Source organism: Chelonia mydas, chromosome 1, assembly GCF_015237465.2.
Source record: "Chelonia mydas isolate rCheMyd1 chromosome 1, rCheMyd1.pri.v2, whole genome shotgun sequence".
Classification (NCBI taxonomy): Eukaryota; Metazoa; Chordata; order Testudines; family Cheloniidae; genus Chelonia; species Chelonia mydas.
Window position 1 is genome coordinate 258,146,182 of NC_057849.1, and position 16,556 is coordinate 258,162,737.

The 16,556-nt window shown below is 44.2% G+C and overlaps 1 protein-coding gene across 2 annotated transcripts; it reads right to left on the reverse strand.

The window, feature by feature from the left end:
• Positions 1-1,022: 1,022 nt before the first annotated feature.
• Positions 1,023-16,467, reverse strand: DESI1 (desumoylating isopeptidase 1). Of its 2 annotated transcripts, XM_043544186.1 has the most exons (7): positions 16,025-16,381; positions 9,333-9,354; positions 8,197-8,266; positions 6,622-6,731; positions 5,678-5,800; positions 4,527-4,619; positions 1,023-4,181 (listed from the first exon to the last, which is right to left on the reverse strand). In XM_043544186.1, the coding sequence occupies exons 1-6, from the start codon at positions 16,113-16,115 to the stop codon at positions 4,574-4,576; spliced, it is 462 nt and encodes a 153-aa protein (XP_043400121.1). In that variant the 5' UTR covers positions 16,116-16,381; the 3' UTR covers positions 1,023-4,181; positions 4,527-4,573. The 2 variants fall into 2 exon arrangements, with proteins under 2 accessions (XP_043400121.1, XP_037738529.1); XM_037882601.2 differs by lacking the exon at positions 4,527-4,619 and having other exon boundaries at positions 16,025-16,467.
• Positions 16,468-16,556: the final 89 nt, after the last annotated feature.

Consider the following 16,556-nt stretch of genomic DNA (forward strand, 5'->3'; position numbering starts at 1 on the left):
ATCAGCCGGGACTATCTGCTGGAATTCCCCCTTTGGAATAGGTGTCCGCTCTGCCTGAGGCCACTGCTGATAGCTAATGTCTAAGACCAGCTTTCCCATGCATGAATCTACGTTTGGTAACTACATAGCCACCGATGCAACTGCAATCCTGACTCTGACCACTGTTTGAAATTCTTTGCCCTTTAAAATATCAGCAGAACCCAGCTTCTTAGCATTAAGGGGGAGAGGCGGACATAATTACTCTGTCATTAACGTGCTCTGAATTTACGTGGAGAGAAGCTGAAGCATGATAACTTGCCTGCATTCGGAGGGCTGAACTGATCACTAACTAAAATTGAGAAGGAATTTTTCCTTTTTCCCCAGAGCCGTGTTGATGGGAGCACAGGGATTCCTATAAAGCAATGAATGTGTTAGGATGAGGTGGGTATTCTATGCAATCTCTCCCCTGCTTCTGCAAGGAAAGCCAGGCATGGGGCCTCCCTGTTATTTAAAAAAAAACAAAATACTTGGCTGATATCTCAACATTTTGAATGGAAGATAACTAGAGTGGGTTCAGGGAGGTTCCAGCCTAGGCTCCCTCACTGCCCAGCCCCTCTTCCTCTGTCTTTTAACTCAGTTTACCTCCTTTAGCAGCAAAGATTAGGAGATTTTATTCTTCCCCATCCATTCAATGTTATGAAGGCATCTTACTCAAGTGAGGGCCGAAGAGCACCCCCCCTCCATCCAGCCATTGTTCCGCAGCACTGACAGGCTCTTCAGAGCTCTGTCAAGCATCAAGGAAAGTAGACCTGATGCAGGAGCAGGGTGTGCATGGAACCACTGTCCCCAGACTTGATGCTGCTTGTGACCAGCTCTACCAGAGTGAGGCAGCTAGTACTCCCTTTAATATCACCAAATGGCATGAGCTGCTGGGGTAGTTTCCCAGCCCACATCTTGGTATTGACAGATAGGCCCTGATGGGGCTCTAGTCACTTGCTTGTGTTCAGGAGCTGTGTCGACACACGAAGTAACACAGACCAACATACTATAGTTCTGTTTATTGCAATAGGGAAAAAAAACAGAATAAACCAAACACCACTTTCTGCCTACAGACGACATTATTTTAATGTAAAAATGCATCCCCTCTGTCCAGGCATTGTTCAGCAGCACTGAGGGGAACCCCAGAAATACAAGACAGAAAACAAGAGTTGGGGCAAAGGGGTTCTGCTCTCTTCCAAGAGAAAAGGTTCAGTTTCCCTGCCCCTTTGTTAGTCAACTCACTGGAAGTGCTTTACTTACATACATTTACATATTTATTTCTCATTCTATGTTATATACCTATAAATAAGTGTGGGTGGGTGGAATGCTGGGTATATGTATCTGCAATTTATACATAACCCGTCTGAGGGAGTGGGCTACTAATAAGCCTACAGAGCATTGGGTGGGCTCACTACACAACCATGTTAATTGGTTGGGGCAGAGGGGGCCCACTTTTATGTAATTCATTTATCAAGGATCCCAGTGTTAGTGTTGAACTCAGGCCCCTTTCTGGGTTCCCCCCTACAGTGGGACTGTGCCACAGTGACTGCTAACAGAAGCTGCTGTTCAGTAAAATTTTGTCCAGTAACTTTTTTTAAAAAGTAACAGCACTAGATGTACTGGGATTAATGGGGTGGAGGGATGGCAGATTCCAAAATACACATATTCCCCTTCTCTCCTCCCTCCCAGAAAAGATGTAAAAGGTCCTGAAGTTTGCTGGACAGTCAAGTAAGATCCAGGCTCAGGCCTAATTAGTGGGATACATTGCTAGGGTGTATGCTGGTCTCCATTTATACAACAGGAGATGAGGAAGGACAGGACAGGAAGACATGTAGAGGATAGGAAAGCAGAGGAATGCAAAGACCTGTTTGTTGGTGCTTCTGGAGGAGCAGGGAAAGAAGGGCTCTGAAAACCACTCACTTTAGAACAGTTTCTGCAGACTATGCATTTTCTGAGTTCTGGGAATGTTTATGCAAACCAGGAGCTGTTTCTAAAGGGCATCTGCTCCTACCGCTGATGTTCTACCAGATGAGTCCAGATTCATCACAATGAAGGGCTGAGGAAAAGGACTGTTATGTTACAAGGAGAAGATGACACAATGAAACACATTCTGGGTTGCATTGACCATTGCCCTGCACCTTGTGTAGTTATATACACTATCAGTCTGACTTGATAACACATTTTACACCCACTATGTACTTGTGTAAAGGACTACATAACATGCAGGGCAACAGCAAACTAAAATCCTCCTCTTCTTCCCAAACAGTGTGCACCACTTATTGTTGTTACTGAATAAGTGCAACAGAAATTGCTCTCCAAAGGATATCCTTTTGGAACTATTATCAAGGGTAGAAGCCTAAGAGAGCAAGGACACAACACCTTTAGGATCCTAGGAAGTATCCTGTGCACCTGTGTGATTAGAAGTTGAGGCAGGTCTGGACTAAGCTTGGAGCAGTTCTTTGCACAACTAGACACTGGGCAAAGGGTTCTGTACACACAAGGTGTTCCTGTTGGCAGGATCTGGGCCAAGTACTCCCCATTAGAGAGTATCAGCAACACTAGTAACCACAGGGGAAGTTTCCAGTGTCCCGTGACTATCTTTCTTGCATTGTCTCTCCTAAATACAGTTGCTGGAGAATCAATGGGGGGAGGATATCTATACTTGAAGGAAAGATAGCACAAAAGTACCCCTTCTTTCCTTTCCCTAATCTCCTACCCACAAGAGAGTTAAATGGAGAGGACTCAGTAATCTTAAATCAGGGGAGGATGCAGTTCTGACCCAACCCTTTGCCTGTTGTTCAGCCTTACCCACTTCCAATGATAGGCACATGTATCTCTTGAAGTGTCCCTGATGCCCCATGGAAAGGTGGAGAAATTCTATTTAGAGGCTGTTCTGCTTTTCTCTTGTTCATCCCTCTTCTTCTTTAATTTGGGGAAATTTACATGGAAACCAGATAGGAGCTCCTGCAATGCTGACCCGCTGTTTTCTTCACACATTTAATCAGACTCATCTGTGACATCACACTCAACTTCCATGGAAAGGATTATGGTGTCGCAGAAGGCTGGGACCTGAGTGCTTATGTTGTGACTGCAAACAGATGCAGCAGACTGTTTGCAAACCTTAGATTAATGTGCAGCTGCCATGCTATTCTTTCCTCACTGTGCATGCAACACTGGCTCAGCAGGGCAAGAACAGGCCCCATACAAAGGGAGTCAGTTTCCAAGGGTTCTGCACAGGGGCCTATGAGCTTGCTTGCTACAGGGAGAAGGAAAAGTTTTACTTAATTTTGCTTTTACTTGACCCTTATTTTCCCCTGACTGAAAGGGATACTGATCTTTTGGAGATGTCCTATCCTCCATCCCTTAATTCTTGGATCTAGCATTATGAGGCTGGTAGTGACACTCTGCTGCAGCCAACATCCAACTCATACCTAATGTCACTGAAGACTGTAACACTGAGAGGCTAGCAGGTTTTATTGAGCTAGGACACCTTTCCCCTGTAAGTATCCCACTGTGAATGTTCTGACTAGGTTAGGTTAACTTCTCCACTTGAGCAAACAACACAACATTAATGGAATAGTGAGAAGGTTTTAATATTGGGGGACCCACTGCAGTATTACAAAACTCACTGTGTCTTTCTGTTACAGACTGCAGCAAATATCCCGTAATACGGGCAGTAAAAAAGAAAAAAGATGCAAGTCTGGTAAGGGATTGCTAGGACTCTTAACCCAGTGCCTCCCCTTGGGTACCCCAAATTGAGTAATGGGCTCTCTAGTCTCCATAGAATGAATTCCACATCTCCAGCATGGGGGCTATTTAGAAAGTGTCAGTGTACACAGACAAGACAGCCTTAACAAGTTAGAATAATGCTATTGGAAATTATGGCAATCTTTTTGGTAGCATTGTCCTACATGCAACCCAATAAGTCATCTCCCTGGGAAATCTGAAAAAACATCTTGTCGTTTCCTTGAAGACAATGCTGATGTGAAATTATAAAATAGAAATCTGGTAGATTTGTGTGTTTAAAAAGGAAAAGCCTGGTGAGGCTGGGCACATCCATCCACTTGTGTTAGCTCTGTCCATTATGTCTGCGGAAGGTATTCCCACCAGGTGGCTGGATCTGGATGGAGTCCAGGAGAGGCCTCAAAGCTTGTCCAAAGGGTCTGAGGTGGCAATGAAATTAAAAAAGAAAAGAAAAAGGGATATTTATAGATCTCAAAGTGATCATGCTACATATATACAAGGATTTCTCATGCACCCTTGAAATACAGCCACCTCTGAAATAGAATGAGGTGGCCTTTATAAAGGCAACTTAGTGAAGTCCTGCTCTTCAGTGAGTTGTTTTATATGGTTTAATTTAACCAGTTAAATAAAACTTGCTACAGCAGCAACTTTAAATGTTTGTTCAAACACTAGTTTTCATGAGCCAGTTCCTTGAATCCTAACAAAGTAGTGTCAAGATAGCAGTACCCTGTCTGATACTAACTTTTAGTAATTTATCTAGTTACCTGAAGTGATCAGAATATGATTTTGCAAAGCAGTTTTCCATTAAGTGTCAAACATCATTAAATAGTGGAGTAGTAGCTATCCAACTGAAACTCCTAAGAGAAAGTTAGGGAGGCAGAATGTCAAATTTGAGCTAAATTCAAACGTGGCCAGAAACATAGTGACTATCATCAGTAACCTTGGGAAAAGGGCTATGGGATCGCTAATGGTCACAAGTGTCCAAACCTTAGTTTAATATCTCTTCTGAAAGGTGGCATCTCTGACAGCAGAACAACCTCTAGCACTTCTGTGCAACGCTGGATCAGTATTCACTGAATAATCCCTACTGAATCCTGCAGCATCTGAGTTTTCCTTGAAGGTCTCCTATTTCAGTATACACTGCATCTGACTTTGCTTAGCTTGAGCTTACAGCCTGGTATAGGAGAAACTTTTCTACCAACTGACCTTGTGTGTCATAGTCAGGTACAGTGCTGTTTGTGATAAGAGGAGAACTGGATTGTGCAGCTCTCCTTACTGACTCAACTGAAAGTGCATACCAAAGGAGGCTGAGCTAGCATCTGAGGCAGTGAGATCTACAAATCTCAGCTGTGATGAGAAGGGATGTTATAGAACTTTCACTTATTTCCTCCCTTCTGCATCCTCTCCTCCCATCCAGTCCCTGCTTTTAAGTATCTTTAAAGCTTTACCCCCATAAGGCAACATGGCAAGCCTCAACACAGTGATGGCCCTCCAGGGCAGGAAAGGTGACTCATTAGCAATGCCCACATCCTGCCCTGAGATGTAGACATTGCTTATTTTAATTTCAAAGAGGTATTAGTATCCTTAGCCACTGGCTTTTATACGGCTCTCTGACCTCTTATATACATCTTGTCACGTGATTAAAAAAAGCTGTAGGGAAGCATTTAGTTTCCGTTCATTGATGGTAGAAGAAAAGAATCTTTCACCCTTCCCACATCATGACAGGGCCAGTCATGGTGTGGAGACTGTCATGGCACATAAAGGCCCAGATAAATGAAGCGGCATCCTCTCCCTGATCTCACGAGGTACAGCAGGTACCAGTCCCCACCTAGGGCTTATCAGATGTGGCAGCAAACATCCAGGCATCAGCATGAAGCAACATACTACAGATAGAAGCAGAGAAGATTGTACTCACGTGGAAAGGACTTCAGACGGAAGGTCAGTGATGTAGGAAGGTATCTTTCTTCCTGTCAGGAACTGCGCCACTTCGTTACTAAAGGTGTTGCAGTTATGTTCAAAGAGGTTATAAGACTCTCCTCTGTGCCCAGGAGAGGAGTTCAAACACAGAAGAGTGAGAGTCAGCAATAAATACCACAAGAAAAGGAACTCAAAGCAATAATCAATTACATCAGCACCCTTCATCCTAACGGGCCCTAACACGATTTAGACAACACACACAAGTCCATTCTCTCTCCAAAACTCAGCAGAGTTGGGGGTGGAACATGGCAACCATTCTGTACTACTGACACTACACAACAGCCTTTTGGAGGAGAAATGAGGACCAACTTGTTCACTTGAAATTACAGAAGAAAAAGTAGATCCAAGTAATTGCTGAGGTTGGAATTTCACAAGGACACTAACTATTATTGTTAATTACTTTTGTAAGAACTGCCCGGGGCTTTCTAATGAACACAGGAAGTCAGAACCTTGGTTTTACATATCATCTGAAAGAGGGCAGCTCCAGCACAGTGTTTCAGTACTGGCTCTCATGGTAAAGTGCCCCTGTTGAATGAACACCATTTCCTCCATCACTTAGGTCTTCCATGAAGGTCTCTCATCCAATACATACCAGGCAAAACCCTGTTTGCTGTCAAATCCAATGCTCAAGATCCAGTGTTGCAGGCATCCTGATAGAATGCTTTTCCACCCTTGATCAAGGCTTGGGTCTGCCCAAGTGTTACGTAGCTTGCAGTTGATCATGTGCCAGCTCTAGCCCCATTATTACTTATTATCTGGATAGTACTAAGCAGCATACTAGGCAGATGAAACTTTGTGTTAGTAAGACAGGCCCTGGGACTCCCACCCCAATTTTCTTTTTTTGGCAAAGATGTTAAAAATCAAATAAAAGCCATAACTCACCGGAACATGGATTCTCCCAGCGAGGACAAGTATTCCAGGAAAATTTCTTCTGTAACTTCCGTGCTCCCCAGGTCTACAACTGAGTCTGGGGGTCCAAGCAATGTCCCTCCCTGTGAAATGCACAAGCAAAAGAAGATTCTAAATGGACAGAATGAATTCTGATGAAGCACTCCAAGGGGTGGGGATTCCTGCAGTCCAGAATGCTGCTGACATAAACAAACTAACATGGTTTGCCCAGGAGCAGGGAAAGCGGCTTACAGTATCAGATTCAGAGCAAACTATTCTGTCCCCAGCTCTCCCCAGTTAGAGAACGAGAGGTACAAGACACTTCATGTGGCTTATTCTGCAACTTGCTGCTGTGTTCTCCATGCTGTTCCAGAACTGTGTGGCAGACCTGTGTTTTAAGGTGCTTTCAGAGGGTGAACTTTGGGCTAAGACCACCCCAAGAACTGGAGAGGATGTCAAGGTAGTCAATGTGTGTGCATTTTAAATACCATGAATCACCAAGGTCTAAGTATAAAAATCCTCCATTTAGAGCAGGGGTGGGCAAACTTTTTGGCGTGAGGGCCCCATCGGGGTTCTGAAACTGTATGGAGGGCTGGGTAGGGAAGGCTGTGCCTCCCCAAACAGCCTGGCCCCCGCCCCTTCCCACCCCCCTCAGAACCACCGACCCATCCAACCCCCCGCCCCGCTCCTTGTCCCCTGACTACCCACTCCTGGGAACCCCCGCCCCTAACCGCCCCACTGTGACCTCACCCCCTATCCAGCCCCCCGTGCTCCCTGTCTGCCCTGACCCCTATCCATACCCCCGCCCCCTGACAGGCCCCCAGGACTCCCATGCCTATCCAACCGCCTCCTGCTCCCTGTCCCCTGACTGCCCCCTGGGACCTGCTGCCCCTTATCCAACCCCCTTGCTCCCTGCCCCCTTACCATGCCGCTCAGAGCACCAGGACTGGCAGCCGTGCCGCCCGGCTGGAGCCAGCCACATCGCCGCACAGTCTAGAACACCAGAGCAGGCCGGCAGCTCTCACAGTCGTGCTGCCCAGCAAGAGCTTGCAGCCCCATCGCCCAGAGCGCTGGCAGCACAGCAAGCTGAGGCGGTGGGGGAGGGGAGACAGCAGGGGAGGGGCTGGGGGTGAGCCTCCCCGACTGGGAGCTCAAGGGCCAGGCAGGACTGTCCCGTGGGCTGGATGTGGCCTGTAATTTGCCCACCTCTGATTTACAGCCAACCAAGGCAGCCAAGGGGTGGCTGAGCTGCAGGAAGCTTCTTCCTTCTCAGAATGCTGAGCACAGGAAACCCCATAGTTTGTTTTGAACTCTCGCTGATGTTCTAACTTGTGGTTGGGACCAAACCCATTGTGCAGGTTCCCTTTTCCCCAGCTGACCAGCCATCATGACCCTTAGCACCTCACCTGGCTGCATCATGCAATCTCTTAAGACTAAATACACTTGTACACTTTTCCTAAAGGGCAAACACAGGGCACTCCTGATTAGAGAAATTAATCATCATCAAGAAACCATATGGGAAGAGAAAAGAGTAGAGCTAGGAAAAAGTCCCAAGAAGGCTGAACTTACAGGTGCACAGCTGGAAATCCCACCACTGCCATAGAAGAACTCATCCTTATGGACAATTATGGAGGTGTGCCTGTGGAGGGAGAGCAAGGAGACATGAAAAGGAAGCCATATGAAAGAAGAGGAGGAAATGTTTAAGACAGCTTATAAACCACTCATATGAGTGGATGAAAGGCTAGAACTGTAGTACATGTTGCCTAAGATATTACTGAGGCAAATAACTTAGTAAGAGGCAAGAAAAGATTGAGACCCTTCTATGAGTAGGAATAATGTCTGCTGGTACACTAACCAGAAGAAAAATGGTCACACTGGTTATCAAGCCTCATGCTACACTGCAGGTGGGAGCAAATGGCTCAGTCAGGACCACCATGAGTATCCAAGGCACCAGAAAAGGTGGGAGAAGAACCCCCAATAGCTTCCCTTCTCCAGCCATATGTAGTGAAGGACAAAACTTCTCTCATGGGCAGTTAGAAATTTGGGAAAGTTTGGGGCATGAATTACCCAGGGTCACCATATGGACAGAGGGTGGCTGGATATGGGGACTGGAAAAGAGTTGGACAGTGAGTGGGATAGTTGGATGAGGGATGACAGGATGGTTGATTGGTGAGGGAGGATGGAAGACATTGGTCAAGGGGCCTGTAATCCTGGATGGAGACTTTGGCGAGTTGGGCATGATGGTACTTTATCTATTGGAGAACATATTTTCTAACAAAATGTGCATATAGCTACTAAGTAACCATGTGGTGTTATTTTTGTAACCTTTGTCAGCAATCCTCCTATTTTCACCTGCTGTTGGTGCTCTCATTTTAAGTCATGTCTGCAATCAGAAGCTAAGTTGTTTTGGACACAGACAGTATCCTGTGTTTGAAAAATGACTAGTACATTTAGGGTGCTACTGCAATAAAATATGTAATAATAATTATTGTTGGTATGAAGGTCCATTGACAAGAACTGAAAGGAGATTTGCACAGTGCCTAATTCAATGCGATCAATCTTTCTTCTAGTAACTCTAAGAACATTCAGAAAGTACCTCAAACTCTGTTCAGTACCAATGGGTTCCTTCAGATCTCAAACATGCCATATTGGAAACGCTATCTAATGTCTAACACACATTATGCAAGTTAAATCTAGTCACTTACCAGATCCCATCCAGCTGTTTCCCTGTATGTAGAGAGAAGGAGAGAGTCATCGGCAACTTCCTTTACACAATTCAGTATACTTGCTGTCACTCACCTATGCATCTTCACCTATTACCACATCCTGCCTTAAACCCAAGCTGCAACCTTAATACCAAAGTTGCAACTTTCTAAAGCAGTGGTTCTCAACACGGGCTACATGTACCCCTGGGGATACGCACAGGTCTTCCAGGGGGTACATCAACTCATCTAGATATTTGCCAAGTTTTATAACAGGCTACATAACAAGCACTAGCAAGATCAGTAAAAGTAAAATTTCAAACAGACAATGACCTGTTTATACTGCTCGATACACTATACACAGAAATGTGAGTACAATATTTATATTCCAATTGATTTATTTTATAATTATATGGTAAAAATGGGAAAGTAAACAATTTTTCAGTAATAGTGTGCTGTGACACTTTTATGTCTGGTTTTGTAAACAAGTAGTTCAAGTGAGGTGAAACTTTGCAAGACAAATGAGACTCCTGAAAGGGGTACAGTAGTCTGGAGAGGTTGAGAGCCATTGTTCTAAAGGATCAGGAAAAATAGCTTTTTTTCATTTAGTAATGAACTGTAGCGCTAGTGAATGGTGCCACACTGTTTGCACTGGTGACTTAATTTCTCTGTTTACTTGCATGAGGAATTGGCAGCGCCAGACTTCTCTGCCAACATACATCCTCCTAACCCTGAATGGGCCCACTTCTAGGGAGAAGACGAGAGCACCATTTCAGTGGCTCAGTAAGTCCTTGGCCTCTAAGCTTACCAACAAAGGTGCTCAGTCAGTACCGAGTGTACTAGTTTCATACTAATTTCACATAGTCCATTATAGAGCCATCATATAATAATGAATTTCCTTTTCAGTCACTACTGATAAAGGGCTAGATTGGAACTGGTGACCTACAAGTGAAGGCTCTGTAGCTCATTCTCACTATCTCTTCTTAAAAATAAAGTATGGGGCTGAAATTTAAATAGGTTTTAAAATTATAACCTACCAAATCTGAGTTGTTGTTTTTAAATTTACCACCTTATCCAGTTTTGTGACTTCGGCCAGCAGCAACAGTTAAAGACTTGTTGCGAAGATCACTGAATTCAGAAGATGAAACAAAAAAAGCCACTTTGGTTTCAGCTCATTTAGAAACATGGAAATCTGCCTCATGACACTAAACTAATTAGAAAGTGACTAAAAACCAATACATGGAAAGTGACTTGATCAGTGGAAGAGGAATTGGAGAATGGACAATGGAGAATTATACATACAGTGTCTATTCTTATGTATTTGTGCATCACCTAACATAACTGGATCCCTATATGCACTATTAGAATATAAATAATAATTTATTTGAAAGAGAACCCAATAGTGTCTCCCTTTCAAAGATAACCTATAGGGCATTTAAAAACAGGATTGGGGTAGATTAAAAAGTTACAAATATTTACATCTTGAAACTAAATGTGAAAATAGCTTCCTCCTTCACTCATCATGTCAAGAACATAGTTCAGAACTCAGTGTTTTCTCTGGCAACAGGTGATGACTCTGTCTAAGCAGGACAGATAAAATAAACTTCAGCGGCTAGTTTATAGAGACAGAATTCTGGCAGCAGGTTGGAAAGAGGAAGGAACTAGTTTTCTAAAATGTGATTTTCTATGGTAATTCTCTCTAAAAACATATTCTATTAAACAGAGAGGATGTCAAGATAAACTGTGTTTTAAAGCATTCCTTTACTTGTGCCAATGCCTAAGATTCCTAAATTGGAAATGTTTTTAAAAATCAGGGTCTCTTCACTATTTCTGCTGTTAGTTTTTGTACTTCATTCGTCATAGACAGTGAAGCTCTACTGGATAGTTCCACTTACTGATTATAATTTATTAGTAAAGAGAAGTTGTGTTTGGATTCCCAATGCTGCAGGGGAATATCAAAATTAAGATCAAGACATTTTAAGTTGCTTTTTACAAAATTTACTAAAATTTACGACTAAGCTATTTGATAGCCTTTAAGCCTTGATTCATCAAGATAGTTAAGCATATGCATATCTTTAAGCATGCAAGTAGTCCCATTAATCACATATTTATATACTTTGCTGAATCTGAGCCTAAGTGATTTGGGAGCCTACATAAGGGTTTTTTTGGATACTCTATTTTTTAAAAAGGTTTCTGTTTCAAATAGCTATCTTGCCAACCTAAACACTATTTATGGGGGCAAGAAAATAGGTTAAAGCTCATGAGAAACAATTCCACTGCCCTCAAATTAATTGTGGGAATTTGAAGAATTACTAGACTTTATTTACTTGTTCTGTGACTAAGTTAGGACACAGGTTCATAGTTAGGATACAAGGTCACTTTTATACTAGAAACTGAGCCTGTATAATTTTAGAATCCAATCAAACCAGATTACTCCCATGCCTGGGTTTATCCAGAAGGCCACGTACTGGGAAGATTAGATGGCTGTGAATCATCTATCTTGTTGGCACAATTAATTTATTAATCTTGAGGGTTAGGGGATGGAGCGTATGCATGTGCAGGTTTTTAACCCCAAATAAAAGTGGAGTTTGTAGATGGATCTGGATTAATCAAATCCAAGAACAGTGTACTAGTGATGCACGAAGGGATTATATAAGGAGACAGCTACTACTCAGGATACCAAATACCCTGACTGGGATGCAAAACTGGTGCCTACACTGGCACAAAAGTGAGAGCAACACCTATTCCCTCAGCTGGGTAGCACGGAAATAAGGTGCTATCAAATTTAGCGTGTTTAGTCACTTAGGATGCCTCCTCATTTCTGAAAGAATATTGCCCTACTTAGTGAAACTGCAGCACAATGCCAACGGAGGGAGTGAAGAGGAGTCTGCATCTGAGTCTCAGTCCCTCATTCCCAGAGGTGGCTTGGAGTGTGCGGAGATAGGGTGTATGGGGGAAAGCGTAGACAGTTTAATTTTCAAGCAATCCTCTTTAGTAAATGCTTTGGGACAAAGCTGATTCAGTCTTGCTCTGGAACCATCCTGTCCTCTTATTTAAATCATGAGGAGCTGGATCGCGCATAGAAGGAAAAAGGCAGGAGATAAGTAACAGTTATCCCCTGCTCTCAGAGTCTTTATGGGCTAGTGGAGTGGGAAGGACGGTAGTGCTGGCTGAATATTCCATCAAGAACTGTTCCAACTAATGTATTCTTAATTGATTGACTGATTCACACAGTGGCAGCTTTTGCCTTATACTGCAGTCTAGGGTTCCACTCATACAGGGATCCCACGTACACACATCTGACCCCTGAGTCAGTGCCATTAGCTCAGGTACATGAGGGGAGCAAGTTAGAAAAGGCCCTGAACATTTCATTTGCATATCACCCTGAAAAACTTGCGCCAGCACTGAAGTGGCGGTACATTAATCCTCACCATGGATCTCTCTTAATATTAGGGTAGCTTGTCCACAATCAGGGTGTTAGAACAGCTCAGCTTCCAGTTTTCATTTGCCCCCACCCCCTCCTGGAAGAATAAGACCAAACATTCTAAGAATGGAACTTTCACTGCTTTCCCATTGGTGAATATTATTTTACTATTTTAAAGCCAGTTTAGTTGGACATGCTAAACTAGTCAAGCATATCCCAAAGGGTAGAGCAAGTCAGATAAATGCCATTACAGTTTTGGCTTGCACATATGACGTCACAGACAAGGAAGTTGATAGTTCCTAAATGCAGTAGAAACTACAGTGTTCAATAGTGCATACCTCAATATCAGAAAGATGTCTGGTACACTGGAAGGAAATTCAGGGAAGAGTAACACCAGAAAATGGATTAGGGGGATGGAAGGAAAACTATATGTGGCCAAAGGACATAATTAAGTCACTATAACATCTGTTTCAACAATGCTACGGAAATCTTGAATTGTCCAAGTTCAGCATTCAGCTACTGTGGTGATGATCATTATAAAGTTACCTTACAGAACTTTCTACAAGTATTTGAGGGATGAGAGGACTAATCCTTGAGCTTTGTACTGACACATATTAACACAATACTCATTACTACTTCAGGATTCCTCTAGCCTATCTGAAATTGCCAGGCAATTATGCCTTTGCTGTGGTGGGTCCTATGATGTGGAATCTGCTTCCCTTTGATACACATCTCATTCCATTCTTCCCCTCCTCTAAAACACCTTAAGAACCGTTTGGTTCTATATTTGTCACCTTCCTTTCCAATCTTTATTTTAAATGCATTTGTATTTTAAGAAGGTGGCATTATGAGGAATTATCCCACCAAAGAAAGAGTCACATTGCTTTATCCAGTTTAGCTCTAACAAAGAAGAAGATACTATTAGGAGTAATCCTGGACTGGCTAGGGATGACAAGGGTTTAGAACTAAATCATCTAATACATTATTTCCCTGTCTAATTTTTGTATTCCATGAAGCTTAAGAGTCTCACATCTGAACTGCTCTGGGCTCCAAAGGAATAAAAGCTATTGGCTGCATGAGATCCCCATATAAAGCCCATCTATAGAGTAGTGCCAAACCCCTTTTGTGGCCACTCAAAAAGGGGATTGGATATATTTCGGGAAAGAAGGTACTTTTCCCATCTGCCTACTTTGGGGAGATCTGTGGAAAACCACTAAGGTCAGTTTTGGCAATGGGGAGCCCACACTAGAGATTTACTATCACTCAAAGAATAAAAACCAAGATCTATCTTTGGGACAATCCAATCACCAAATTCATATGATCCCAAATATTCTGAAGTTTGCCTTGTCACTGTGACTAAACAAGCCTAGTGGGCATTATTCCCAGAACTCATGACAACTTGCCCAATCTCAGCTGGTTATTAACCATCACTAGCAATCAGTATTTCCCACACAACTGTGGACTCTGATCCAATTTGTAATTTTCTCTTTCTTTCTGCAGACTCCTACAAACTTAGACCTGTGTACTGTTTTTCAAACACATTATTTTGCAATTATTGGTATCATAAAAATCATAGCATACTTATTACCATTCAGAAAAAAAGTAAATAAAGCGTATCATGCAGGAACTTATAAAGCAGCAAAATACTAAGACTGGCATCTTACGTCATACCAGAGCTAGAATGCTTTGGCTTGGTCTGCATATGAATTTGCATTGTAATAACAAAAGATGTGAATAAACATCAGTTTAGTTTTCAGTACAAGCCTGTGGGCGGACACTTATTCCAGAAGAAGCATGGCTAAGGTTGATTTAGCTAAACTTTATCACATTTAGTTAAATAATTGCAAATGTGTGTGTAAACCAGGCTTTCCCCTCCAGCCCAGATAAAACGTAGTCACTAAAACCATTACAAGAGAAAGTTACATCCTTGCCAGTACAATGGAAAAGAGCCTGAAGGGATAAATAAGTATCTGTAATTATTCTGAAATTATCCAGCATGGGGTGGGATAGTCAAATGCACTCCTCTCAAAGCTGCTGTTTCTGTCTATCTGTCATACACAGAATTAATCACTTAGGGTCTCAACAGGAATGTTTTCTTCTCAAACTCACTGTTAGCATATATGGACCTTCATGTGCAGTATAATTCAGGCTTTCATTTTCACTTTTAAAAAGCCACAGGAAAGCAAAACATCTTTCTCTCAGGACAGGCAGATGAAGTTACTGCCAGCAGTTCACACAGTTCATAGGGCCATCTATTCAGATACTGAGGTGGATAGGAAGGCTGATATACATTGTTAGCCTGACATGGGGCAGACTCCGTAAGAGACATTTACAGGTCCTCCTCTTCCGACAAGGCCACTTCACACTTCAGAAACCATACACAAGAGAGACAATTCCTCAAAGTCATCAAACTATTGGTCAGTTGACAAAGGACAAGTTCTTGGTAAGAGAATTGATAGTGATATGAATAAACTATGGCCTAGTCTACACCACAGACAGTCCAGGGTGTATGGCCTTATCATGAGTCAGAGTACAGCATTAACAATTAGTTAGGGCCTGCACCTCCTTTACTCATAAAGTTCACCCATTAAGATCCTGGGCAGAAAGATCATAATATCTCTTGTGAAAAATCTGTGAAGTGGTAATAAATTCATACACTTCCAGGAATTGCTCTTTAGATGCACCAGTGTCATATAGTGTAGCACTTGACACTGGAACACTGCCCACGGTAGAATTCAGTACTTCTACCACAGATATGTATAAACTGCTTGAAACGGGTATATATTCTAGCACATTTCAAAACTGGGTCAGTCCCACCCTAATGTGATTTTATCAGCAGGGTTGCACTGATCTGTGAACCCTACCCTACCGTGTCAAATGGGAAAATGTATCCTTGCTGCCGTGAAAATCTCTTTTCTTTTAGATAAAGGGCCACAGCTCCACTCCACCACGGTGCAATTTCTGCGAGGGAGCCTTTGTCCCCTCGGGGAGCAGTTTGTGTGTGTGTGTGCTGGGGGGCTCTGCAGGTGCCAGCGCTCTGGCGGGACACACGTTACTTTGCAGCTTGGGAAGCCGTCCCAGCGTCCGACTCCCGGGAGCGACTCGCCTCCAGAGCGGCAAACTGGGGTGGGGCTGTGGGGGGACCAAAGGGCCACCGGGGGCAGGACCCAGGACAATCCTCCCCGCAACGGCCCGGCCCCCGCCCATCCCACGGCCTCGCAGGCCCCCCGTCCCAACCCCACCGACCCTGCCCCCGGGCCAGCCCTCTTACCCAGCATGAGGGGGCTGAGGCGCCGGGCCATGCCCTTGGACAGGTCGTAGACATAGAGCTTCACCGAGTGCAGGGTGGGCGGCAGCTCCATGGGGGACGGGGTCCGTGGGGGGGGAAGGGCCCTGAGAGGGACTAGGAGGCTCCTTGCCCGGGGGATGGCGGGCGGGTGCCGGCCGAGCAGAGGGAAGGGGGGGGAGGGAGAGCCCGGGCCAGCCCTGCTACTCCTGGGTCTACAGCAGCGGCGGCGGCGGTACCGGCACCAACTGTGACGTGACAGAGGGGGCGGAATGGGGAATGCTCCCTCTGCGCATGCGCCACAGCCATAGACCGGCCGGGCGGCTTGTCCCTGCGCCGCTATGGAACCCGGCGCCGCTGCTGAGGCGGGGCTAGAGGCAGGACGGGGTGGGGCTATGCCGTTAGGCTGCGTGGCTTCTGCGGGGGGGAGGGGTTATTTCATCAGGAGGGGGTACATGAGGTAAGTGAGCGGGACTCCATCTTGTGGGCGGGGTTACGGATGGGCCCCACTTATTGG

Coding starts and splice junctions, on each gene's coding strand:
- DESI1 (XM_037882601.2), bottom strand. CDS start 16,115: ATGGAGCTGCCGCCCACCCTGCACTCGGTGAAGCTCTATGTCTACGAC. Junction 9,355..16,024: donor CCTCAGCCCCCTCATGCTGG/GTAAGAGGGCTG, acceptor CTCTACATACAG/GGAAACAGCTGGATGGGATC. Junction 8,267..9,332: donor AAACAGCTGGATGGGATCTG/GTAAGTGACTAG, acceptor CTCCCTCCACAG/GCACACCTCCATAATTGTCC.